Raw genomic sequence first — 27,969 nt, forward strand, 5'->3', positions numbered from 1 at the left:
ACTTTGCCAAAAGATTGTCAACAACGTTTAAGGTAAACGAAGGCAGCCAACCCAAAAAAATACTAAAACTTTGAACAGTAATCTATGGTCCGTTCTTGTCTCGCACTTCAGTAATTATAAGAGCTGTTGGGCTGTCTAAGCGTCACCAGCCAATGCTGAATCCGATAATTGACGAACCAACTCTCAAATACAGAAGCTGGTCAATGGTTTCCAAAATGCCATATTCTGATCTCTTGCATTTTTGAACGGGTTTGTTGGTTTTTTTCAAGGCCCCACTAGAAAAAAACGTTTTTCTAGTGGGGCCTTGGCTGCACTTGAGTGAGAGGGGTAAACTTTGACTTGCTATCTTGTTTGAATGTTTTTTTTTTTTTTAAATTAGTTTAGATTACAAATACATTTAGATAGGCAACCTAATATTGAAATGTTTACTATACAATCAACACTGAAATCAGAAAATTAATTATTCTCACTAATTTCTATATCTTCACAGGGAGTAAAAATCTGGGGAGTAAACATCCGAGGGTAAAATTCCGGTGGTAAAAATCCGGGCTGTACATCTACAGGTAGCCTAAACGCTATTTATATGAACAGGTGGTACAGTATGGATCCTATGACAATATAAAGTACATTGGTTGCGGTTGCGGACCAATGTGATAATCTAACATGAGCATTGACTTTGGATAGTTGATAGTAGCGAAGTCTATACTCAAAGCTAGGAAAGAAAGAGTTTAGACCGGACTGTACGTGACTGTACGCCTTGACTAATCTTGATTTCGTCTGTCGTCTCGTCGTCTGGTCTGTCTGTACTGTAGTGGAGTCTGGACTGGAGTCTGGGTCTGATTCTGTGATTCTGATTCTGGAGTGGTTAAATTTTAGAAATTAGAAAAGAACCAGACCAGAACTAAGTAGTGAAAACTTACTATCGATAGTCACACTATCGATAGTTTTCGATAGTTTTTTAAAAACTATCGATACTATCGATAGTACTATCGATAGTCACTCAAATGGAATTTTAATGCATATAATATTGTATATATCCTGCCTGCATGAGTTTAAACAATGGTTTCTACCTAGTCGAAGATAAAGCTGTATCAGATTATTAATTTTAACAATTTATGAGTGACGCCCTGGAGCCCCCTTTATGTTTTTTTTTTCCAAAATATTACAACATTTGTATAAAATAACAATAAGTTTTTTTTAAGGGTTACAACAATAAAAAAAGAAAAATTCTCTTACTATTTTCTTTTTATTATTCACTACAAAAATATTTTTTACTCACATAGCATAAATAATATATATATATATATATATATTTTATGACAATCTAAAACCATAGATCAAAGGAAAATACCGTATACCGGTGTCTACTATGTATGCTAAAACCCACGAGGCAAATGTACACATAAGTTCGGTAGAGAATTAGCAAATGCCCCCGCTTTCAAATGTTTGAGAAGGTAGCCTACTTGTCTACCGAGCTTTTCTACAATGAATTAAAAAAAAATAGTCTATAATATTAACTATAGGTATGCATTAACAGACAAACAATGAAATGTAAGAGTACCAGATAATGATTTCTTTACTTAATTTAACGTAAAAAAACTATCGATAGTCTCATCGATAGTATAATACTATCGACCCACTATCGATATTTTCAAACTATCGATACTATCGATAGTACTATCGATAGTAAGTTTTCACTAGAACTAAGAAAATGAATGTAAAGTAGCCTGTAGAGTAAGAATAACTGGTTGGTGGTTGGTTTTGTGAGGTGAGGGCCGACTCCGAGGGGTGACTGTGACTGACTTGTGTTACTTTGAGTTTTGAGTGAGAGTTGAGTTGAGGAATAAGGATTGAGGAGGAGGGTGTTCCATCCCACAATAATACAGTACGAAGGGGAAGGATACATAGTTAACAAACAATAAACCCTAATCATGGTAAAAAAGTGAAGGTTGTCATTTTCATTTAGATTGTGTTGTGGCTGGTGAATAATTGTGACTTAAACTTTAATATTACGATTTATCCAAAGAATGTCATAGCGAAAAGACATAATGGAGATTTGCGACATGCTCAAAGAAGAAGGATGGTTAGTAAAATAGTTAAATTAACTGTATGCTGGTTGGTACTTTGGTTAGTTATTAGCCTCCCTTATCCTCTTAGAATCTGATCAAAGATGGCCAAGTTATTATAAACAAATATTTTAATTTAGGCCTCTACTTGTAATTTACACTACATAAGTCTTACCTACCCAAGGTCTAGGCCCTAAGTTAGTAGCCTACAGAATTCATGTAGCTTAATTATTTCTCTCCTCATTCGTTTAAGTTAGGCCTAGCCTACCCCTTTTTTAAAATCTCATTTTCAAGAGAGCTAGGCCTACTTGAGTATGCTTTTTGGTTGTGTGGTCTCCATACCAAACTTACAGACCAGCTAGAATCAGTCCAAAGATGATTCATAAGTTTTCTGAGACAACGAGAGGGGTTTAACTACATAAGAGTTCCCATCAATGTTGTCTCAGAATCCTACGGGTTGCAGCCATTATCATGCAGAAGACGAGTACCGGTAGCAGATGTGTCCTTCCTCTACAAGCTCCTCAACAGCAAGGTAGTCTGCCCTTACCTCCTGGAGAAGATCAATTTCAGATCATCCCACCAGGACTAGGGAGCAGCGTTTATTTGAGCTGGAGCATGCAGAAAGAAGTAACCTCCAGAACAGTTCCATTCCAAGGGTCATGCGTTTTGGCAACAACGTCTCTGTATCGGTGGACCTTTTCATGACAGCCTAGCAGTCATAACACGCTCTGCAGCAGTGCCGGATTTAGGGTACTTGAGGCCCTAGGCCAAATTACTTGAGCGGCCCTCCCCCTCCCCCTGTGGTGGAAATTCCTTGCAATCGCGGAAATAATCGTGAATATCTCTTATGCATCAAGGGGACATCATCATTGACACCCGTGATCGTGGATGAAATCGTGGACATCTCTCCTAAATCAAGTCAAAGCAATCATAGGTATACGAGAGCGTGGCAAAATCATGAACATCCCCACGGGCTGCAACAAAGGGACATTATCACCGTCACCCGCGACCGCAGTAAAATCGTTAAGGGGATACGCCACTATCTCCAACTTTATTTTTATTTTTTAATTTTTGTCAACCTAATTAGTATATTTTGTTTATACTCGACTTATTTAGAAGATTTAGGTCCAAAAAATTGAATTTATGACTTATTTACTAAATGTATATGCGGTTTTAGTTTTTTTCACCCAAATTTTTAGGGATTCGGTATTGAGAATAACTTTTTAACTACTGAACTGAATGACATATTCTATTTATTTCCTGATTCAGGATTAAATAATGAGTCATTCTGTGTATAATCGTTATGGTAACTAACAAAACAAGATTTTTAGGACACTTTATTCAAAATATAAAAAAAGCTAAAAAAATTTAAAAATTAAGCGTAAACATAAATAGTTTTAGTAAATGTAATGCTATAGGGGTTTTTATACACACAATCCCTTATTACTTTATAAAGAAGGTCTGGTGAAAATTTGAATACTATAAGTATAGTACTAACGGAGTTATTCTAACTTTTGTACAATAACAACCTAAAAAACACGGTATTGAGATAATCGCAGGTGATTGGCAGAACTAAAATCCCCATGACAACACTAGTTTATTATTTTATATTATATATAAAAATACCAAAGTACTTATTTTGTTTTAAATAAATGTACCCTACTTTAAACCTTCATAATACATAATTATGATACAAAATCAAAAATGTAAATATCAGGAACAAAAAAAATAAATAGTCAAAGTTTTTTTCAAATTACTGGTTGCGGCGTTTTATATTTTATTTATTTTATACTAGGAGTTGTCAGATTGGAAACATTTTTTAGGTAAATGTTCACAACTAAATAACCTATCTAAAAATGCAACTTTTGGAAAATGTAAAATAAATAAAAAATATGGCCCAGAGATAGTGGCGTATCCCCTTAACATCTCCCGTGGCCCGCAATCACAGGGACATCATCATCAACACCCACGGCTGCGGCAAAATCGTTAACATCTCCCGCATGCCGCAATCACGGGGACATCATCATCGACACCCACGGCCGCGGCAAAATCGTGAACATCTCCCGCGGGCCGCAATCACAGGGACATCATCATCGACACCCACGGCCGCGGCAAAATCGTGAACATCTTCTGTGGGCCGCAATCATGGAAACATTATTATGGTCACCTGTGATCGCGGCAAACTAATGGTTAAAAAAATTATTTGTTTATCTAAAAAAATTGTTGTGCAATCTTCTGCGGCCCCCTCTTGCTTGCGGCCCTAGGCCGCGGCCTAATCGGCCTAGTGGTAAATCCGGCACTGCTCTGCAGCCACATCATGCTCCCCGCCACTGAGACCTAGTGTGTCCTATTGTTATTTGTTATCTTTTCACATCTCTTTTTTGATTTCTGTCTAACTTATTTCACTATGTTTGAGTTATCATTGCTATTGTTGATCCATTGTTTCAAACTGTTATTGTTGAATCAAATAAGTTATTTACCATTGTTACCGGTATTGCGTTTCCATATTTTATTTTGTACTTCGTTGTTATATTGTTGCTTTCCTATTGAAGATTATATTTCCTGTTACCGATGTTGCTCCTGCCATGTAGAATTTGTTTAGTTTTCTGTTAACATGCATGTTGTCACCACATAGGCTTTTTGCATCCACATTGTAAATTGGCGATCTTGCTGTTGGAATTAATATAAATAACTTAAATAAGAGGGGTTACCTAAGTTAAGTTTTTTTTTTTTTTTTTGCTGGACGCGCACATGAGGTTAATATGGGTTTGTGCAAACTAAGTGGCTCAAAGTCCAGTACTTTGGTGTTATCCGGAGGCCACCCTTATACAGCGCGCTGCAGGAGTTTTGTCAGGTTGGGTTTATCACTTTAAGTTAATGGACTTATTGTCCAAATTTGACATGATTTCAATAAGCGGCCTTTAAGTTCTACCTCCCAGAAGGCAGCTAAATTATGTTGGCGAGGATTGAGTTGAATGCATCGCCGCCTATAGCTGCCACACCAGATGCAGGCAGTGACAAGTGATGCATACGCTCCGGCCAACAACCTCACCTTGGCCTTCTTGGTGGGGAATTGGCGAGCTAAAGTATGACTTATCTGGTATTGTTTGATTCATAATGAAACGAGGGAAGTCTTACTAACATATTTATGATAACCTAACCTAACATAACCGCCGCAGCATGCTGTAAGGATGGCCTCCAGATAATACTAAAGGACCCTATGTCCTATCAGTAAGCTTAGTGCCAGACTCCAACGGGCTCGTTGTCCCCGGACTACCTACATAAAAGTGCCCTCGTCTCTTAAGGAACTATTAACGTAAGCACATACTTCGGGCTAGGCCTTTTTGACCTAGTTATGCCATTAGGACTTTCCTACTCATATTTTTCTGAACGTTAAGGCCGATTGAGATTGACCTTAGCCAAGGGGTAAGGCAAGCTTGGTAAGACAAGGGGGGGGGGGCCGAAGCATAGCTCCAACAATGCTGTCGGGAGTGATATTCAATGCCAGTCTAAGAGATCAAACAAGCTCAGCGGACATGTCACCTGTCACAATGGAATAAGGTTTTCCCGGCCGTATCTGCAATGCCATGACAGTCTGAGCTGGCGGTCTTCCCCATTCTGTGCAAAGAGGCTCGGAAGTAGGCTACCCGTGACCCAACAAAAAGTAGGTCACAAAATACCTGACATCCCCCTGCTTTTTGAATGCTGGGAACGAGCCTGGTGGTCCAACGTTCCCTAGACTTAGCGTCCCATTCGCGCCGACAGCGTTCAAAACTGTTAAACACTTCTCTCTGGCAGCAGTCTCTCTACCTACTTCAGGTCTCCTGCGATAGATCGCCTGCCACTCCCTCATGAGATGGAAGACGGGGATGACACTGGCAATCACCATGACTGCAGGTACATTGACCCAGCGGTAGGCAGATGCGACTTGTTAAGACTTTTCACCACTGAACTTGAGAAAGCCGGCTTGATTGACGTGCCTCTCCAGCACATGGGCCAAGACCTCAGCACCAATTGGACAGCTGACATCAGTAGGCGGGATTTGCAGGAGCTGACGACGTTTTTGGCATAAGGCTACTATAGATAGCAACTCCCTCAGTGGCTTTGCCAACGGTTTGCTTTATTTGCTCACTGAAAAACATTTGTCTGTCAATCATAATACTAAGGTATTAGGCATTAGGCTTGGTCTCCAGTTGTACATGGCCCAATTGTACAGGAAGCATGGTGGGAATTCTCTTCTTGGTTAAGACCACGATCTCAGTCTTTCCAACTGCCAGCCCAGCAACGAGCCGTGATCCTGCATCTGCTCGTTGACTTGGAACATCACTACTCTGAGTTTTAGCTTTGCATCCTCGACATTCTGCCTGTAACCAGAGCAGCAATATCATCACCAATGAACCGTGTTTCATCGGGCATTTGTAGTCTTAGCAGACTGTTATAAAGACATGTTACAAAGATACCCTAGGACCAATCCCTATTCAGCCCCAGGGTTGATGGAGATCCTACGGTGACCATCAGGGTGTCTAAAAGCATGACACTGTCTGCAAGGTAGGACTCGATTATTATTATCAGGATGTTAGGAGGATCATGGGACATATGCTCGAGCACCCGCAGCATACCGCTCCATCTGGAGGAGTTGAAAACGTTAATAGTCAACGCCCTATTGTATTTTCTCACCCCAACAACAAATGGCTTTAATAGAGCAGAACTTGTTTAATATTTAAATTACAGAAAAACCAGACTAATCCGTCCTTGACTAGTCCGTCTCCTTGCTTAATCCGACTGTGCTATCACCTTTTGGTGACAATGATATTATCACAGTGATATGTATTTACCATGGTGATGTGGAGATCGTCATTTTCGGGATGGCGGCAAAATATAGAACATCTGCCACGGTCTTGGGAACTTAATCATCATTGTCCACAATCGTGGAAAAATCCTATACATATCCCACAGTTACGGAAATAATCATAATCGTCTTTGGCGATCGTGGAAAAATCCTCAACATCCCCCACGGTCGTATGGACATAATTTTCCATCTTCCTCGATCACGGCAAAATTATAAACAACTGTTCAACTCGTTTGGACATCATCATTGTCCCTAGCAATCACGGAAACTTTATCATTGTTAGTCGTACCTATCTGCGATTGCCGCAAACTCCTGAATATCTCCTGTGGATATTGGAAACATCTCCTCTCCCGCGATCAAGGCTAAATACTGAACGCCTCCCGCGGTCACAGAAATATTATCATCGTCTGTAATCAGGTGTGGTCAATAAATGTTACGGATTAGCGAGGTTTTACCATAAAGTTATTTGGTCTAGAGTTGAAGTTTTCTTTTGTTTTACAATAACTTTGAAAGACCAATTACTTAATATTACTTAAAGAAGAAAAGAGTTGCTTGATAATATAATATTTTTACAATTATCTATTAGCAATTGCCGTAATGTTTTATTATTGTTTAAGTATTGTAGGCCTAATACAAAGTTTTTTACCTCATTTTTCTAGGCATCTGTCCAATGATGCTATCCAGCGAATATCAGAGAATGGAACAATCACGAACATTCGCACTCTGCACAATAAGATTCTAGATGTAAGTATACTCTACTGTTTATTTTATCTTAAAAACTGTAATTTTTCAATCTTATATTGCATCCATAAATGCTCACTTTGTTATAAGGTATAAATGTAGTAACTTTAAAAGTTAGTGAAATTCAAATTTTAAATCAGATTTTAACTTAGAAAATAATTTCTTTAGCCTAACTTATGTATAAAAGCTATCAAGAACATATTTAACTAGTTATAAGTTGACACATTCTAATTTATTTGGTTATGTACCAATGACCAATACCTAATAATTATATCTAGGCCCCACACTAGTTATAATTGTTTTTTTTTTTTTTCGCTAACAAGGTGGGCTAGTTATAGATGAAATGGTTTGTTTTAAATTTGTTGTTTTTGGCTCATTGTTATCCTCTGCCATTTTATTTCTAGCTGGACCTAAGAGAGATATCAGTGCCATTTTTCCCAGATGATATTGCGAAGGGAAAACTGGATTCTGTAAGTATTCTCCAAGCTTTAGAATAGGCTATTATCTAATTTGCTTAAAAAAAATATATATATAGAGTGCATACATCCTAAACAAAAGTGTGAACCAGACTAGGGTGTCAATGTATTTCAAACATGTTCAATGGTTTATCTTACAAACATGATACGTTAGCAATAGGTCTTATCATATGCTAAAAAAAATAGAGTTTGTGTTCGGCTATAATAATAGGGGGGGGGAGGGGGAAGGAACTTATATAGTAAACAAGGTTTTTGGGAATGTTGAGGACGTAGCCTGGAATCGTTAACAATAACTTTTTGGGTTGACCTACAAAAGGTTGTTGCTCCGAGGAAGGCAGTGCATTTAATCTGGGGGGGGGGGGGGGGGGGTCAGTTTGTGAGATGAAGGTAGTATCCAAGATGTAGCTTTTGCACCAAGTTTCAAGGAGTTTCTAATTTAAGGTTGGCCAGGTCTGAACAGTGTGTTCCCAAATTGAAACTTAAAAGTAACCATTACAATTACGTCCAGTCTACTTGACCAGGTTTTGTTGTACTGTATGTTTCTTAGTATTATAGGCTATTTTAAACACTTAATTTGTGAAAAAAAGGTTGTTTAAATTTTTAAATTCCTTCCAGAGTTTTAAAACTGCTAATAAAGACAACGAATGTAATTGTTTGTGAGTAAATACTGTTTACTTTTAAAATAATGTTAGGCTACATACTGTAAAAAAACTAATCATCGATTGATTTCTAAATACTTTGACATTGGTTAGGGTTCCGTTTCCCAGTTGTCGAAGCAAATCACCAAATTCATTTTCATCGGCATTGACACACATATTTTAGTTAGTTTAAGGAACATAAAGAAACAGAAACTACTTCCATATTATTAACTAGCTGTGTACCCGTTCTACGCACGGGGATCTTATAATATTCAGTTGAAACCTTCTTATATAAAGAACAGCAGTTGGTTTGCATATTTTAAGATATGCTGGCCAAACTATTATACATAGCTTCATTTTATGTTGTTTTTTGTTGTTCCGGATCGGTATGACAATCAATAAAAGGTTAAATTACCTCTGTGTCTGCCGGTCGATCCTATAACGGTAGGCTTACTTTTATTTTTACTATCTGATCTCGTTTGCATGGCTCAATCACGTCCTGGTTGAAGTTCGTTCGCTACGCTCACTCACCTGTATGTTGGAGCTCGTTCGCTGCGCTCACTTTCCTTCAGGTTAGCTCGTTCGCTACGCTCACTTGCCTTCAGGTTAGCTCGTTCGCTACGCTCACTCGCCTCCAGGTTGCAAATTAGCTGTTGTCATAAATGTAAAAGAAATAATAGTGCTAGTGCTGCACCCTGTTGGTAATCCTTGTAACTTTAATGCTATTGAACATCACAGAACAGAACCAACTTGTTTAATTGAAACAGCTGTTAAGATTCAATAATTTCATTTCTCATAAGGTTAACATGGGCTTCCAGAAATTCCACGTCAAAAATCGACAAAAACTTGATTTTCAAGGGTTTACTGTTAAATATCTAACTGTCTCATATTCGATGAAATACGTCTAAAACCATCTCATATATGTATAGTATTTGGAAAATAAGTTTCAGGCGGGACAGTGCTATAGTTATTGAGGAGTAGTTGTAATAAAGTGCGTATTTTAGCGTTACCAAGAGAATGACAGATAGACAGACAGACAGACAGACAGACAGACAGACAGAAATTGAGATAAGGTTTGATTCGGTTTCTCTGACCTATGAAATGTAAAAATAACCAAAAAGTTCATTATTCTAAGCAATTTACAGACAAAACTCTAATTTTATTTATATAGATTGAACCGTTTTTACTTGGAACATCAGGCAGTATCTGGTTAAAATCTCCTCCAAACAATATTATTTTCCACCCTGTCCTTAACCATTCCCTGTGCTGTGCACCAGTCATAAATACTTTCCTTCGTAGTCCTGGCCTTCCCCAAACACGATACATTTCAACAATACATTACCAGTCTAAACAAAAATAGAACCATTGACTATTGGATCAAGGCCCCACTAGAAAAACAGGCCATGCTGCAGTGCGGGCAGCGCAACACAACGTCAATCTTACCATTAAAATGTGACAAACAGCCAGCTTATTTACCAAAAACATTTATGGGATATGGCAGTGAATCTATCAATGAATCTACCCACTTGTGTGACGTCATGGGTCCTGCAGCATGGCCTGTGTTTCTAGTGGGGCCTTGATTGTATACGCAAGATGTATTAATAGTCAAAGATTGAGCACTACAATCAATAAACAAAATATATGTTTACATCAGCTGGTGTATTTAAAACAGCTTATTGAAACACCGTAGCAGTACTTCCATTAGAAAATGACTGGATCTTTGATGGGCTGTGGGACAGAGCAGGGTTAATTTTTGACACTTCTAATATCAACACCGTCCGTCCGCCGTTTTGACATCGTCTGTAGACCTTAAGCTTTCAAATGAATCCTCAACAGCCAAGTTACCTTTTTCCTAGCTCGAGATATTTCGTGGGGACCGATTTGCTTACAGAATTAAATACATAGATTTCCAGGCTATAGAAAAAAATAATGTGGATGACGGAACTACCCATGTTACAATACATAGCAAGTAAAAGCTAATCCTAATTATTGCTTATTTATTACTCGGGTTGAAGAAGATACTTTCTACTCCCAGGGTATGTTAGACAGGCTGATGAGCTTAGGCTACATCACAAAGAATGAGTTTTCCAACACTATATAAAATCCTGTTTTGGAACTAACCTGGTTAGAAATTAAGTTTGTGTGAAGTAATGTGAGGGAATGTTTACCCTCAATGATAAATTTAAATTTTACAAATTTTCCAGACAGTTCAGGGCACGTCTAACTATCCAGGGTCTAAAGTTAGTCTATCTTTTGATTTCTCTATACATCTCGAGGTTTAAGCTCAGTCCGCCGCAATCAGTTATGCTTACAATGGACTCATAATCGCCCATTTCGAGATATTGAATTTGAACTTTGACCCTACGGTCTTTACAACAGAATTATCGCGGTAACTAATGTTTACCGTTACGTTACCAACAGATTTTTGAGGTTGGGTTGCCACATGACCCTTGCCCTAACCGCTGATAAGCTCGGCCGCTACCTCAACTCTTACCTCTATCTCTACTCTTACCTCTCTCTCTATCTCTATCTCTCTCTCTCTATCTATCTCTCTCTCACTACTCCTTATTCTGTCTGACACCCTAATATAATAAATACTCTTGTCGTCTAAATCATTCAAACATAACTTCCATAACAATATGATTAATTCAAATAAGCCAATTAATAATCTAACGAAAGAATTGGGCTTAGAACCTAGAAATAATTACAGACGAGAAAACAAAATAAAACGTTTATTCTCATCAAAATAATATATTTATTTATTTGTTTATTAGGAGAATATATAATACCTTCTTCAAATAAATCAAATAAACTGTAAGGGATAAATAACCCTTACAGTAAGTTAATTATTAGTTTTATAATTTATGCTCTGATTTGTCTAAGGTGCCTGGGAACGTGATAGTGCAAGTACAGAAGGTCAGGAATATTTCCGCACCGAAGGCCAATGAGGATTCCCAAGCTGCACCTCGTATGTTGAAGATTCTGCTCACTGACGGACATACTACTTGCTACGGCATTGAGGTGGAGCACATTACTTCCCTCAGGTCAGTTGGATATTTTATTTTAATACAACATACCTAGGCTATATAGTTTCTCTAGATGAGTATATCTCCCTCTCCTCGTTGCATTGTAACGTTTAATTAATGAAAAATTGTAGAATTGACCAGCACATTGCTCAAGTGTGATATGTGCTACCTACAGTAGGGACCATGAGAGTTTGCAGTTGGTGGCAGCATATCACAAGACAGGGCGAATGCAACATTGCCATATCGCCTGTTGTTGACGCTAATTAAAATACTAAACAATATTTTCAGGTCAGCTGGTATTATTAGATTTGGCAACAACGTACAGTCCTCAGTTGGGTACTTCGAAGTCATATGGTAAATAGGCTCCTCCCTCAAGTGCAGACTCTCGTGGACCTTACTGTAGTGGAACTCTTTTGTAATTTTGTGTACTCATGTCTTTCACCAATATTTCTTTCATGTATCATCCATTCCTAAATAGAGTATAGGCTATTTACTCTAGCTATGGTGGTAGGCATACCCTGTACTGTAATTGTACCTAAACAATGTAAAGTTGTAGGCTACTAAATAATGGTGTAAATACCTGCATTCATGTGATCAATTTGTTGCTAAATTGCAACCGGTTTCGACTCACAAAGGAGTCATCGTCGGGCCAGTACAGATGACTCCTTTGTGAATCGAAACCGGTTGCAATTTAGCTACAAATTGATCACATGAATGCAGGTATTTACACCATTATTTAGTATTTAACTGTGATCAGGAGGCTAAAATTCAATATAATGATTGTAGGCTACAGTTGCTTACTCAACATAGGTACATTTATTTTAATTAAAGATTTGTCTACGAATGTTTAATTTTTTTCTTCTTTATATGAGTTTTTATATAATGAATAATAACAGATTTAAAATCATTGGAGACAGCGAAGATTTTGATCTCTAGTGATAATGATCTGTACCAGCCAACTCTCAAGTCGGTTTTATTTTTTCCCCAAAATTTAGACCAAAATTTGTTGTATGTAGCCTCAACACAGTTCCTGGTACCAAGGTGATGTTGAAGGGAGAGTCACTGATGATGTCTCATGGTCTGATGCTACTCAAGCCTTCCGTAGTGTCTGTGTTGGGTGGACGTGTCACTGCGCTCATAGACAAGTGGGAACTCAACAGGGTGTGTTGTACTTATATATGAATATTTTATTTTATTTTACTGTGATATAAGTAAACGTAACTAAATTTGTGGCTGTTGCACACATATTTCATAATTTACTTATTTTACTCATAAAGTATCCATTAAAATTGCTTAGTAAGGTCCCAAAAAAACTTTAGTTTATATATGACAAGTGTTGTAGTTCACACTATAGCACTGATTAGGTACAGGATTTGATCAAATTGGTTGAAATAACAGATGTTTACTTTTCTGCAGAGTTTAGCCAAGCACACCAGAGGTCGTATTGGGGAAGAAGGTGGACCTCCCCCTTGGATACCGTTTGGCCAGAAGATCCTTAGACCTAACCTGCAGGATAAGAATTTCAAGGTATGGTGTCATGTCTGAATTTTTTTTTAATTTGCGTTTAATTTTGTTGGTTATGAATGAACTGTTGTGTTTTGTTGTGACACCTAAAACTCATGAAGTAATTGTGAATGCACATTCTTGTCACAAGAGCAACATTTTATTAGAGACGGTGGTCAAATTCAAATAATCTTTATTTGTTTGTAGCATAGAATACATACATAATTTAAACATACATAAATCTAAGCATTTAAAATACAGTACCTTGAATCCGATCCCATGTCCTAAAACTTCAGGTTTGAAAACTTTATTTCAATTTTAATTCTTGAAAAGAATAATCGTTCAGAGCTTACAAGAGCTGTCTAGTTCTTTACGTGATTTTTGCTCACTATTTTCTAAGTTGGAGTAAATGTTATTTTAATTGTTACTGTCGGTATATCTGATCCACGGTTAATACCTTATAATATCATGTTAATGCAATATTTAAGGTTGATCAATATAATTATTTATTTATGTAAACATGCAAATGATGATATTAATGTCTATTTACACAATATTACGATGATTTTCATAGGATTTTTATACTATGTTGAATGAATTGTGGTTTCACATTAACGTTGGTGTCCTTACCCCCACTTCCCCAGGTAAACGGAGTTCTATTGTATTTCAATTATTTCAGCTAACCCGAAAAATTTTCTAATTCGAACAGTGTTTGATCCTATCTAATTTGGATTAGCCGGACTCAAGTGTATTCCTATTCTAAACAATTCCCAGATTATTTTTTATCCAGCCTGAAAAAATAAAACACAAATTTGTATATAAATTGTGTAATTGCTAAACTAGTGATTGTTTACAGTCGCTGGTAGATCTTGGTGGCAAGGAGAACGCAGAGTTTGAGGCTCAGAGGCAAGGTGCCATAGCGGAGGCAGCTCGGGGAGGTGCTCGTAAAGTGTTTGGAGGCGGCACCAAGCCTATCGTCGATCGCAATGTCAGGACCATCATGGACTACGGATACTCTCAGGACCAGGCAGAACAGGCTCTACGACAAACTAGGAACAATGTCGACCGAGCACTGCAGAATCTCCAGGTAAACCAGCCTAAAGATAGACCTATAGCGGGGTAGCTAAGTGGATATATTGTTCTCTGTAATATAGTGTTCATTGTTATACAGGGTGGCTGAAAAGTATAAGTAACTTACACCCCCCTTAACTTTTCAACCATTTCAGATATTTAAAATCTGTTTGGGCAACCTTCTTAGATACGAGGGGCTACAATAGTTATGGTCAATTTTGAAAATTTTGCCCTTAGGGGTAGCAGGGGTAGGGTAGCTCAAAATGTTCAAATGACAAGTATAGACGAGTTTGGTATCATTTTACAGGACTTGACAAAACATAACAATTGAAAAAGAAAACCAAAATCGGCCTACTAATAACAAAATGGCGCCCTAAAACGTTTCAAATCCAAATAACCATGAGGATGGCTGAAAATTCACTTTTTAAAATTAAAACCCCCTTTAACTTTTTAACCATTTGAGATATTTGAAATTGGTTTGCAGAAAAATGTTTGGATATGTAGGGTTACAATAATTATGGTCAATTTCAAAAAAAAACTTCCATTAGGGGTAGTGGGGGGTAGGGCGTAGCTCAAAATTTTCAAATAGCAAGTATAGTCGAGTTTAGTATAATTTTACTGGTCGGTCTTGACAATACATAATAATTAACATGAAGAAAGTAGAAATCGGACAATTAGTTACAAAACGGCAGCTAAAAATGATTAAGACAATGGTTATTAAAAGTTATTTTGAACTGCCAATTTGTTATTAATGATCCAATTTCTATTTTCTTTATGTTAATTGTTATGATTGTCAAGACCTATAAAATTATATCAAACTCGGCTATACTTGCTATTTGAAAATTTTAAACTACCCCCTACCCCCGCTACCCTTAGGGCCAAATTTTCAAAACTGACCATAATTATTGTAGCCCTTCGTATCCAAACAAGTTTCTGCAAACCAATTTCAAATATCTCAAATAGTTAAAGGGGGTGGAAATTAATTTTTAGCCACCCTCATGGTTATTTGGATTTGAAACGCTTTAGGGCGCCATTTTGTTATTAGTGGGCCGAGTTTGGTTTTCTTTATGTCAATTTTTATGTTTCGTCAAGAACTGTAAAATGATACCAAACTCGACTATACTTGACATTTGAAAATTTTGAGCTACCCCTAAGGGTAAAATTTTCAATATTGACCATAATTATTGTAGCTTCTCATATCTAAGAAAGTTTCCGCAAACATATTTCAAATATCTCAAATGGTTGAAAAGTTAAGGGGGGTGTAAGAGTTTTTACGCTTTGAAACTGGATCCAAGTGTAATTGATACCTAGTTGGTCTTTTAACTAATGGTTCTGATTAAATAACCAGATGATATTAGTAGTCTGTAACAAAGCTGCTATCTCATTCATTTAAAACTTATTCATAGGGATGGTCAAGTCTTGAAATTTCGGGAAATTTTACATCTCGTTACACGAGACGAGATTTCTTTTTGGCCGAGATTTTTATCAAGACGAGAATAAAAAAAAAAATTAAAAACGCCTGCAGAAAGTAAATGCAATACCCGCAATACAGGAGCGTGTTGTAGTTGCGTTTCCTTTGCGAAGGCGTTCTTATTAAATTAATCGTTTTAATGTAAATATTACTTTAATTATTTTAATAATATTACTTTAATAACATTTGAGAAGTTTTGTTAAGTTTAAGCAGTGTGAGGAATGTTTTATTACTATAAAAAGTCAAAACAAGTAACTATTTTATAAAAATGAATATTGCTTTTATTTTATGATTTATTTTATTTTAGGATAAGTTGAACTCTATCCAAACTGATATCACTATGTTTCCTAATTGTAGGCATTTTTAATAAGTTAGGCGTGATTAATAAAAAAATGTTATGCTGATGTTTTTTAATAAAAGATTGTAAATATTCTTGCATATTATCATTACTTTTGTATTTAAACAGTCATCTAACAATGTTACAAAATCAGGTAAAAATTTTGAACGAGCATTTCCCGTTGTGTATGAGAAGGGAAATCCCGTCTCGATCTCGTCTCGAAATTTTATGAGAAATAAAAAATCTTGTCTCGTCTCGTCTCGAACTAAAAATCTAATCTCGTCCATCCCTACTTATTCACCTTCAAATACACATCCTGGTCTGTATTACACGTCCTACATCTAATGCAATGAAAGAGTCTAGGTATGAGACAAAAAGCTCACCTGGATGGGGGAAAAACAATTCTGGCACAATAAACACAAAACTGTGCACTATCAAAATTCTGGTATCATTAAACGAGGAATACATAGTAGGCTAGTTTGATGAGAAATAAGAGTATTTATTTAAAAGAAGAATGCAACTTCTAATTTAATTTATCATAACAATTGAATTATGCAGAAGCAGGTATTTAAAACAGTTTTGTAACTTTTAGCTGTATTAAAATAAAATCACTGTGCCTGACATGGCTATGTTATATTTCAGAGGAGGTCAGGCAGTGGAAGAGAAGGAGGCAAGGGTGTAGGGGGAGGCAGAGAGGATGGGAGAGAGGAGAGGAGAGGGGAGAGAGGAGGCAGGCGGAGAGGTGATAGAGATGAGGAGGGTGGAGGAGGACCCAAACCTTCCGGACAAGTATCACTGTTTGCCTTCTTAGAAGATAAACTACCTACTTCCACAGGTATAAACAGTCATGAGTTTAGGATGTAACATAGATAGACCATGAGGGTCTAGGGTTTTTAAATATTTTCTGAGGATACACCCACCTGAATGGGAAAGAGTCCAGACTGGCACAAGAAACTCAAAACTTTTCACTATAAGCCTACACAAAACATTAGCATATTTCTTTGCCATTAACATAATTTTCCCTGTCCACTATTTGCCTCGAAGACAACCTTCTCATTTGAAAAAGCTGTCAGTGATAGTGAAATATTCTATTAGGTTTAGTGTAAAGTTTTATGTTTCTTGTTTCAAATTTTACTCTTTCCTGTTCAGGTAAGCCTGCTATCCACACAAAAATACTTTTAATGTTATATGAGTTATTTTGAAAAGGTTCAGCTAGCTTTCTTCATCACTGATGTTTAGGTTACAGTTGAGGTAACTTTACCCTTTTACATTTACGTGCTTTTAATCTCCAAACAATTTCAATCCACGTGTTTATTATCAAACAAATTTACTTGTATGTTTATAATGTTGTAATATCACTGGACTTTGTATTATCTAATAACAGAGAAGGAAGAAAAGGAGAATGAGAACCACCCGGTGTCAGGAGGATACAGTCACTCTAACAACCAAAGATACAACAACTCGTACCAAAAGGGTCGGTCAGAACGAGGCGCCAAAGGCCGAGGTCACTACAATGGTCCTTCGGAGTCTAGGAACCGAGATGAGCGCAGTAGACCGAACAACCCGCCTGTACAGAACCAGAAACCTCCTAGGTGAGTTGTGTTGACTGTACGAAATTATAATCCTTAGGAATGTTTTAAGTGGAACTTAGATATTATCAGGAGCTGTTTTCTCAAGAAAGTGAATATCAATAACTGTACAATTTTAAAGGTTTAATTTATCTGTGTTTTGCTCTTTGCTTTGCAACGGGATGTTAGCTAAGGAGAATAATGTTTGATGGACTATTCTAATCCATCAGTGGTTTCCTTTTATATTTAAATAGTATTGCTTGATCCAAACCATGTCTGGTGCCTCTTAGTTCCATGTTATGCTTGAGTTTCCATGTTCTTTTGCCTTCCCAAAGATTGTACTGAGTACCTTAATTTCACAAGCTTCTACCTCATAACTCCTACATGGCTTGGATACAGAAAAGTTGTAGTAAAACACTTTAGATTAATTCGTCCAAAATTTGTCTTCTGATTCAAAAGGTTTCAAAACCAGCAGCAAAGACACAACGAGTCGTATCAGAGCTGGAACTATAGCGATTACAACTACGACGACAGGAACAACTTCAACAACCGGTTGGCCCGAGGCTACGAGGATATGAGCGGAGACAATTACAACAGAAGAGCGCCTGCAATGCCTCCGACATACGAGCCTTCCCATGACTACAGCCGAGGTGGCAATCGTCGCTACGACATGCACTGTAAGACTTGATAAATGACTAAAACAATAACTGGTTCTAAATAGGCCTACTTCTCATCAATTATAGTTTGGCTGATGTTGTCAAATATCAAGCTGGATCAGGTTCTGTCTATAGACACTGAATTCTCACCGCGTTTTATTTTACTTGAGGATTACAGTAGTTTTATTTTATTGTACTAAGGGAACCACATAAGTCTATGTTATTACTGGGAATCATAGAAGCCACTTGTTCTATCAGGGGTCAAAGAAAGCTACATTGTAGGAAGTCACTGAGCTTGTTAGGTATCACAGAAGAGAAATCATTAATAAACAGTCAATTAAATTTAAATATAAATTTGTCCGCAGTTTTTTATAAAGCCATTGAAAAAATATTGAAAACATTTGACTTCACATTCACCTGAAAAAACCATCAGTAAAAATAAAATGCATTGGAACTCCAATCATCTGATTCAATTGTCCGATCCGGGCCCCATTCGGATAATCAAATATTCGGATGGTTGAATTTTTTTTCCAAATTCAGAGTCATTTTAAAGAAAATAGTCTGAGACATGCCTAAGTTTTACTGTTGCGATCGCAGAACATGTCTGTGACGATTTCGGGATCAGAAAATTTAAGCTTTTGCCGCCATTGTGGAGTATGAGTTCGATTTTCTGTGACCGCGGGAGACGATGATGGTGTCAACACGACCATGGTATATGTTTAAAATTGTGCCGCAATTGTGAAAACCCATGGCGATGTTACCCCATTACTGCGGTAGATGATGATGGTGTCCACACGACCGTGGGGTATGTTTATCTTTTGGCTGCAATTGTGAAAAACGATGGCGATGTTACCGTTCCTGCAGTAGAAAATGATGGTGTCCACACAACCGTGGGGTATGTTTATCTTTTGGCCACAATTGTGAAAAACTATGGCGATGTTGCCGTTACTGCGGTAGATGGTGACGGTGTCCACACAACCGTGGGGTATGTTTATCTTTTGGCCACAATTGTGAAAAACGATGGCGATATTACCGTTCCTGCAGTAGATTTTAAGTTTGGATACTTGTTTTCTGGCTATCAGTTACCAACCATCATTGTTCATGGTTAAAACTCTGTAAAAAGAAGTTGATCTAGTTAGTAAAAATTAATACAATTCTCAGAACCCTTTCAGTTAAACAATGTTTTTGACAACTAGTTTAAAGATAATCAACACTACTTTACCCTGTTTTCACAATGTGACTTACCAGGAATACCTTTTTATGAATTAACTACCATCTTTCTCTATCATTTGAATCTTTAACTAGATAAATTAATATGTTATGTTGGTTTTGCAGCCAGTAACGGTTCGACATACAAGGGCTCTCAAGCGCGTCAAATGATGGAAGCAGGAATGCCGGAGATTCCAGAGTTTCCGTTCAAGGACGCCTCCTCCTTGCCACCTCTCCTCTCAAACAATACTCCTAGTAAGTCAACAGTCCCTCATTGTTTCTACATCTAGGTGCATTTGACTTTGAACATATTTTTCAATAGGGAAGAAGCTATTACCATAGGTGGCACTGAAGGACGTAGACCCTGGAACGATTTACTTTTTTAATTTGATCTCACATGAAGCTAACCTTTTGTTTCAAATATTACGGAAATTAAAATTTTTATGTATATGAACAGTAAATATTAATCTATAGATAATATCTTTAGATAAAAATATTTATATATTACATACATATATGATTATGTAAATGTGTTCATAAACACAATAACTAGAGACATTCTGGTCCGAAATTTTGCTTAAATGTGTAGAGCTAGTTAAACTTGAGGCTTGTAATTTTTTTTTTTTTCATTGGCAGGTAAATCAAAGCAGTTAAAACCGTAAGGATGCAAATGATAATAGACTTGTTTTTTATCTAATCCCCAGCAAAACTGTAATAAAATCATAAAATTCTCCATGGGCAACTACTGTCCAAAAAAAAAAAACATGTAAGTTGTTGTAACATATTTTAGCCCAATAAATAAATTTACCATTGATATTTAAAAAATAAGTACAGGAATATTATTTCTTTAATCTGTATACATATATATATATTTAATCTGTTGACAGGTTACTTCCACAACACTCCCCCGCCCACAATTCCACCCCCGCCTCCAGGACTGGGCACCAATGGGGAAACTCCCGCCTGGGTATGGAAGATCGGGGACAAGTGTATGGCCAAGTACTGGGAGGATAACATGGTTAGTATCTGAACACCTAACCACCAGAGCTGTTTGATATATTACTGTATACATACCAGATCTACCTCGTCCTCTGTAGTAGCTTGAGTGGATCTAGGTAGCTAGCTTAACCAAAGTCCAAACCCGGGTCATCCACTACACTAGGTGTTGAGGCAGAGCAAGGACAACCAATCTTGTTTGTATAATCATAGACAAATAGAATAAATATAGTCTGTCAAAAGAAGGTTCCGGCGCCCACCTCTAGGTTTGCCGTGTAGTTACGGCGCACACCGCTAGCCGTATGTGACCAGTAGACGCTGCAGCAGTGTGCGCTGTAACTACACGGCAAACCTAGCGGTGGACGCCAGAACTTATGCTAACCGCAGCACAGCTGACGGTCTATATTTATTCTATTTTTCTATGGTATAATACACCATTTATGATTAAGTTTGTGTACCGAAGTAGACACCCCATCTATATGGACCAGCTCTAGCCTGTTTCTGTCCAAAGAGAACATGCTGTAGTTTATTGAAAAGCTCATAGGGTGTGCTACTTAACTCACAGTGTGCTTACTTACTCAAAATGGGTATCGAGTACAATGAAACGAAGTATCGAGTATCGGCGATTCTTCGAGGCATCGAGAATAAGAATCGGCCCATCCCTGCTTTTAACATATTCTTTAACAATACACTCTATGAGCTTGCAAAAATACCATGTTGAGTCTTATTTACAATTAATTCCTAATAACAGCAATTCACATTGATATCTTCCAAACAATGCATAGAAACTGAACGGCAGTGAAAAAAATTATAACAGGGATACCAACATATGAGCTTGTTCTGTCGTTTCAAAGTGTCTCTTGATAATTTTAATTTGAGTTACCGTAAAAAAAAAAACACTCTGTAGAAGATTACGTTAAAATTTACCAAGAAAGGTTTTGAAATTAAGTTTCCATGTTTGATTCTAGTACCTTGTCAAAAATTAAGGGAAACTGGATCAGTAGAAAACAAAAAAAAATTCACCTACTACACAAACTATTTGAGCTTGCGAAAAAGCCATTTTGAATCTTTCTTACAATAAATTTCCAATAACCCTAAACCTCATAAATAAAAGTGTGCAACAATGCATATAGTTTGATCGGCAATGAAGTAAAGAACACAGGATTATAAATGTATGGGTTTTTGCCGTTAAACAGTGTCTCACAGTACTTGTAATTTGGGTTGCGTTATAAAGAAAATACCATATACGTTTTATAACCAGGCCTACTCTGTAATATTTTAATGGTTCGTACTATTTTTGTTATCTTATAAAAGTTAATTTTCCACATGGTTTATCACTCTCGTTTTTTGTTTTTTTTTTCAGTATTATAACGCAGAAGTGACTGGTTTATCTAAGAAGACGTGTGTGGTTAAGTTTTTAGAATATGGAAATTTTGAGGAAGTCCTCCAAGCAGACTGTATACCTGCAACTGAGGTAAGGATGGTTTGTATTTGTAAGATGATTAAAAATTATTTAGAATGGAGAGGACACACCAAACTCAACTGAAGGAAGTTTACAGGCGAGTCACAGCACAAACAAATTGTATACACAATATAATTGATATTTCACCTACTTCAGAGGCTTCTTCAGAAGTTACAGAGGATAGGCCTAACAGTTTGAACACTGTTGTCTTTGTAAATGCTAAACCATCTGGCGAAATATCAAGTCTATTCAGTATATTATTTATTTATGCTGTGACTTGTCTGCAAACTTTCTTAAGTGAGTTAGTTGTGTCCTCTCCATCCTATATAATTTTTAAATCTAAGCTAAATGCTTTTACCAAAAATATAAAATCAAGATTAAAGAAGAGAAAGAGAACTCAAATCAAATCTAAAGCTCTTTATTTATTTCACGCACATTGGTACATATAAATAGTGTCAATTAATCACATTAGAAATGACCACTATTTAACACAATTTGTCCTCATATATACTTTTAGTTCTGTTGTGAACAAAAATGGAAAAACTCATCTAAAGAATAAATCGGTTTGTTTATTATGAATTCTTTAAGTTTGTTTTTAGATTTTTCAATATTATTTTCAGACTTTATCTTTTTGGTTAATACTTAAAAATGTCTTTCCCAAATATGTTGGTTTTTTTTTCTCGTAAAATTTTAATCTATGATGAGTTGGGATTATATCATTTGTTTGTCTTGTATTATACTTGTGGCATATGGAAGATTTAGCACTTACTGCCTCATTTTTCGAAATTAGTATGCAATCATAGATGTATTGTCCATAAACTGTTGGGATTTTAAGATTTACAAAGTGTTCCTCTTTGGCTGATTGATCATAATTTAGTTTAGAAAAAATTAATAATAGACTTAATGAGTTGTTAAAATTTTGGTCCAAACATAAAATGTCTTTAAAATGCACATTATTATTCCGATAGTATTAAACATCAGTAATTGATATCTGATCTGCTGAGAGCTGCTTCAAAGGCTCAGTAGATTGTATCAGCAAATTTCCTATGGAAAAGTGAGCTATCATCAGGGCCGGTTCTAGGAATTTTTCAGAGTTAAGCGAACACCCAAATCAGCGCCACTTAGGATTCCCCCCACCACCCCCCCTCCTCAAACCACTTAACCATATTTGTGAATTTTTCCCAATAATTTTGGGAACAACTTTTTTAGAAGTTTAAGTTAGAAGAATACTTACAATATAAGATTGTTTATTATTCGCAGAAATTTAACATTTTTACTTTTTTACTCATCATATAAACTTTAACAAAACCAAGGCCACACTAAAAACACAGGCCGTCATGTTCGTCAAGCATGACGTCACGATAGAAGACGGCAATGACATAATGTGTGCCGTTTGTGATCAGCTGCTTGATTTAATCTTTCCTTGGGAAATACATAAATAAATACCTACGTCATTGCCGTCTTCTATCTTGACTTCTTTGGGCTGACTGGACTCGCCACCAGATGATTTCAACAAAAATCTACCTACACATTGATTTGGCTTGTTTTTTATCTTCCTGTTCCAAATTCGCCTTACGATTTCTATAATAAGTGCCAGATGTTTTCTTTTTTTTCTTCCATTGTTTTCTTAGTATCGGCTCGCAATATACTTTCTTCTTATTTAATACGCTAATTATAAATTAAACATAAAACACTCGTAATCATTCACTTATCAACAATCATGAATCATCAAAACAACGCCAATACGATACCATTATGTATAAAACTAAAAGAGTGCAATACAACGTAATGCTCTGCTCTAGGATAAGAGGCAGAAGGGAGGGGAAAGTTTCTTGTTGTGACAAGTGGCGCTGCACGCTTGCTTATCTAGCTAGTATGAGTGAGTCGTGAAATGAAACCCACCGGCGCCGCGCAGTACGCTGCCAAGCGTCAGCTCACTACAAATCAAAACTGCAAATGGCATTGAGTCCTTGAGTAGTGCTTTACAAATATACACATTTTTCAAGTGCTGTTGGTACAAACAGAATAAATGCCTTTATTGTGGTATACTTGGACTCTGAGCGAAAATAAACAAAATTACGTTGTTCACGTAAAAAAAAAATTGTTCCGTTGGCGCCACTTTTTCGTGGCGCCATATGCGGCTGCGTAGTTCGCGTATGGGTTAAACCGGCCCTTTTGGCCCTGGCTATCATTTAAACTCAAGCTTGGAACTCTCTTAGAATTTTATTTCAGAATACACCGATAAACTTTTGAGAAGTTTTGAATGATTCATGAATGGACACATGTTTTTGAAACAGGAATTTCATTTCAGGATGCACTAATAACCTTTTGAAATGTTATGAATACTTTATGATTGAACATGTGTTTTTCAAAGAGGAATTTCATTTCAGGGTGCACTGATGACCTTTTGAGAAGTTTTGAATCCTTTTTAACTTGTCTGATTACGAGGACAAAGCGTTGTGTTATGTGTCCTTATAAGGAATTTAACTTAATTAATTTAATTTGATGAAAAAGTATTGATGAATTTGTTTAATCTTCTATGTTGTAATTGAATATTTCTGTTTCAGGAACCCTTGAGCCACTCTAACCAACACAGCAATGCAAACTCAACTCTTAATAGTAATAATAACCATTTTTCTGGTAAGCGGCTGCCTTTTTTTAGCTTCACTTATTGTTTAGATATTTTTGCAATATTTATGAACCATGATGATTATGACCACCTATCATAGTAATCTCGTAAATTTAGATTTAATTTAGTATATTTACTAATCAACGTTGCAGTCAATTTGAATACACACCAAATAAAGGTCCATCTACTATCTGATAAAACTGCTAATTAAAATATAAAATCTTCCAAACACTTTTGAAAAAATGCTTCGTAAAACTTTTGAAAGGAATGTCTTTAAGGTACAAAAATTGACCATAGTTTGTATTTTTTTTGCCATAATATGTTATTAACTGAGGTAGTATTTAATTGAGGAAATAAGGGCTGTTAGCCTGGGCAACAAAATTTGTAAGACCAACGCAACGACAGTGAAAATTATACACACAGAGGAAGGTATGAGCCTACTTGCTGGGCGACGATCGCGTGGTTTGTCTTTGGTCGTGAAAGTAACGCAAGAGGGGAATGACCAATCAGTTCTGCCTTATGTTTCGTGTTGTAGTCGCATGATCCACTATGAACACTCTCCGTTGCCATGACGGTCCCAAAGATTTTGTTGTCCATCTAGGACGGGGCCTTAGTACTCTGAAGTCAACTCATTGACCCCTGTCAAGTTTGTATACTGAGTAGTGCGTAGTAACAATGCTCTAGTTGGCCAAAATTTACTGCACTCTTGATATGTTAAATCAAAATCTTTATCCTATAAGGGTGTTCAAAAATGGTGGGGACAACTTGCATCTTGGATTTTCTCGCCATAAGAGCAATGTTAATTTTGTTATTTTCAAGCAGCCTCTGAAGAATTATTTACCACCTAAAATTATTTTTTCAAATACCAATGTGATTGTAATTTAAATATCTAGTATACTGTGGGATTACAGATTTGCTATGTAGTTTTTTATTTGTTTTATGAGTTAGAATGTCTAGGCTCCAAGGACTCTTAAATTACAAAAAAATGGCTGATTTTATGAAAAAATTCCAAGAACACTTTTATTTAGCATTTTAAATTCCCTATCACACGATACCAAGTTCAAAAAGATAAAGATTAAATAAGAAATAACTAAAATATCACGATTTTTATTCATTTCTGCTGTAAAATGGGATAGAATTTGAAGGTAGAAAGGAGCTAGTCAGGTTTGCCCCATTTTACAACTAAAATCGTAATATTTTAGCTATTTCTTATTCGATCTTTTTGAACTTTGTATCGTTTTATAGGGAATTTAAAATGGTAAATAAAAGTGTTCTTTACATTTTTCCATTAAATCATCAAACTTTTAGTAGTTTTAGTTTAAAAAACTAAAATGTCAGCTATTTTGAAATTTCAAGATGAATGTTTATCTGACATGGGTCTCGGCTGTCTTAAAATTCATACCAAGTTTCATAAAGAACGGGAAGTGATTTTTGAAAAATGTTTTTCTTGATTTTCTCTTTATTTTGACCCAAGGAATCACTAGGTAAATTATGTTCCCACCTTTTTCTGAACACCCTGTATGTTGATGTACCATCCATCAGTTAGCTTGAAATTTTGAAAAATTATTTTATATACCTGCCTGGGAAGGTTTCTTTTCTGCTGATCACAAAATCCCTTAGGGCTCTGTTCACCAGACTTACCTTGTCAAGCTGAGAGTTGAGAATTATTTTATTGATTGAGTTCCTGGTTAATATTAGGAAAGTTACAATTTTATGATTGTTTGCCCAGCAACAATTTTTTCAAATGATTTTTTCTGTACACTTTCTCACTTGTAATTGACACTAATAAAATATGTTGTAAAATTGTGTGGTCCCTGTAACTGGTTTCTATGAAACAGTAAGACAATGTCCATGTTTACGTGTAATGCTAATTTTTTATTTTTTATTTGTGTCATACAGGAATTCTCGAGTTCCGGCGAGGTGGAACGCGTCCATACATCAAGTCGGTGGACAGCAGCCATCGTAAGGCGCAGCGCAATTCACAACAGATGTATGTTCCTCCCGCACAACGTAAAGACTAATGTATATAGTCGTGTTGTACGAAACGCATTACAAACACGATAATGTCACATCAACACTTTCCTTACAGTCTTTTTTGGTCAGTAATTATTTGGAAAACCAAAGTTTGGCCAAAAGAAACAGTTATGAATCTGTAATATTCTGTTTATTCTATTTTTGAGAATACATTGAATCGTATGTGATCACAGTAAGAGTGTATAAAACTGGAGAGTGTGTTGCTTTTGTTATCTTCTCAAAGTTAAAAATCCACACAACTTTCACTTGAAGACACTGGACAAGAATAATATCCCTTTAATGAAAACAGCTGGTCTTAGTCTGTAACAAAGGTACACGTGGCACGTCACTTCACTATACCATCATACTTCTCTCATATTTGGGTAAAAAATACACACCTAGGTGGCGTCCCCATCTCAATTGCCAATGATCGGCAATAGTACATTGAATTGGAAAAAATATGTGTTTTTAGCTTAGAGGAGAAGTTTGAATGTCAAGTTGTGCAAGTGAAGTTGTCAATTTATATAATTTTTTTTCATTTATGTTGTTCAAGTTTTGTTGATTTTTTATCAATGCTGGTATTTTTCATTGCAAACCCTGACTACTTTATAATTTGTATTTAGAACCAAACTTCTTTAGATCATTAAGAATCTATTGATTATGTCTATACTGTCCTCAAACTCTGTTGATCAAACTCTGTTTCTTACGCAAATTTGGATATTTTACTGACCTGCAGTAACATGTTAATCATTGTTGAATGTTGATGTGACAACCGTTCTCTTAGTAGTTAAGTCGAGTTTGACTCAACATTGTGTTATGACAGCCTTAGTTGTATTAACAGCTTTATGTTTACTTAAATCATATAACCTAATATTGTATTTTTGTTATGTTGAATCATTGTAAAAATATTTATTGTTGTCAAGTAATGTTTTGTTGACTATAAGGTGTACTTTGTCCGTATTTTGTTTTAAAATTATTGTGTTATTTTTTTCAAATTATTGTAGTAAAATAAATTAAACATTTCTTAAATCATTTATTGTTTTTTTTTTACACCTTAATGTATTTAGGTATAAAATAACATTTTCAATGCAATTACTACCGTCCAAACTCACTTTAGTAATTTAATTTTCTTTCAAAAACCTTCAAGCTTTAATCAAACTAATATACACACAGTTTGATGTGTACCTAATGTGTGCAGTGTATTTAGGGGGATTGCCATTTGTAAAATGCAAGGAGAAATGCATAGAACTACTGTATT

General features: G+C 36.2%; 1 protein-coding gene across 1 annotated transcript; it reads left to right on the forward strand.

Moving 5' to 3' along the window:
• The first annotated feature begins 1,802 nt into the window (after nt 1-1,802).
• LOC128990476 (tudor domain-containing protein 3) lies at nt 1,803-27,743 on the forward strand. Its single transcript, XM_054412847.1, has 15 exons — nt 1,803-2,083; nt 7,575-7,659; nt 8,061-8,126; nt 11,654-11,814; nt 12,813-12,957; nt 13,213-13,323; nt 14,156-14,386; nt 16,821-17,013; nt 17,563-17,770; nt 18,206-18,423; nt 19,738-19,866; nt 20,499-20,629; nt 21,971-22,081; nt 24,637-24,709; nt 26,598-27,743. Exons 1-15 carry the CDS (start codon nt 2,049-2,051, stop codon nt 26,717-26,719), a joined length of 2,019 nt encoding a protein of 672 aa, XP_054268822.1. The 5' UTR covers nt 1,803-2,048; the 3' UTR covers nt 26,720-27,743.
• The last annotated feature ends 226 nt before the right edge of the window (nt 27,744-27,969 follow it).

Source organism: Macrosteles quadrilineatus, unplaced genomic scaffold (genome assembly GCF_028750875.1).
Source record: "Macrosteles quadrilineatus isolate MER2022 unplaced genomic scaffold, UCM_ALF_1.0 Scaffold_3__2_contigs__length_128488019, whole genome shotgun sequence".
NCBI lineage: Eukaryota > Metazoa > Arthropoda > Insecta > Hemiptera > Cicadellidae > Macrosteles > Macrosteles quadrilineatus.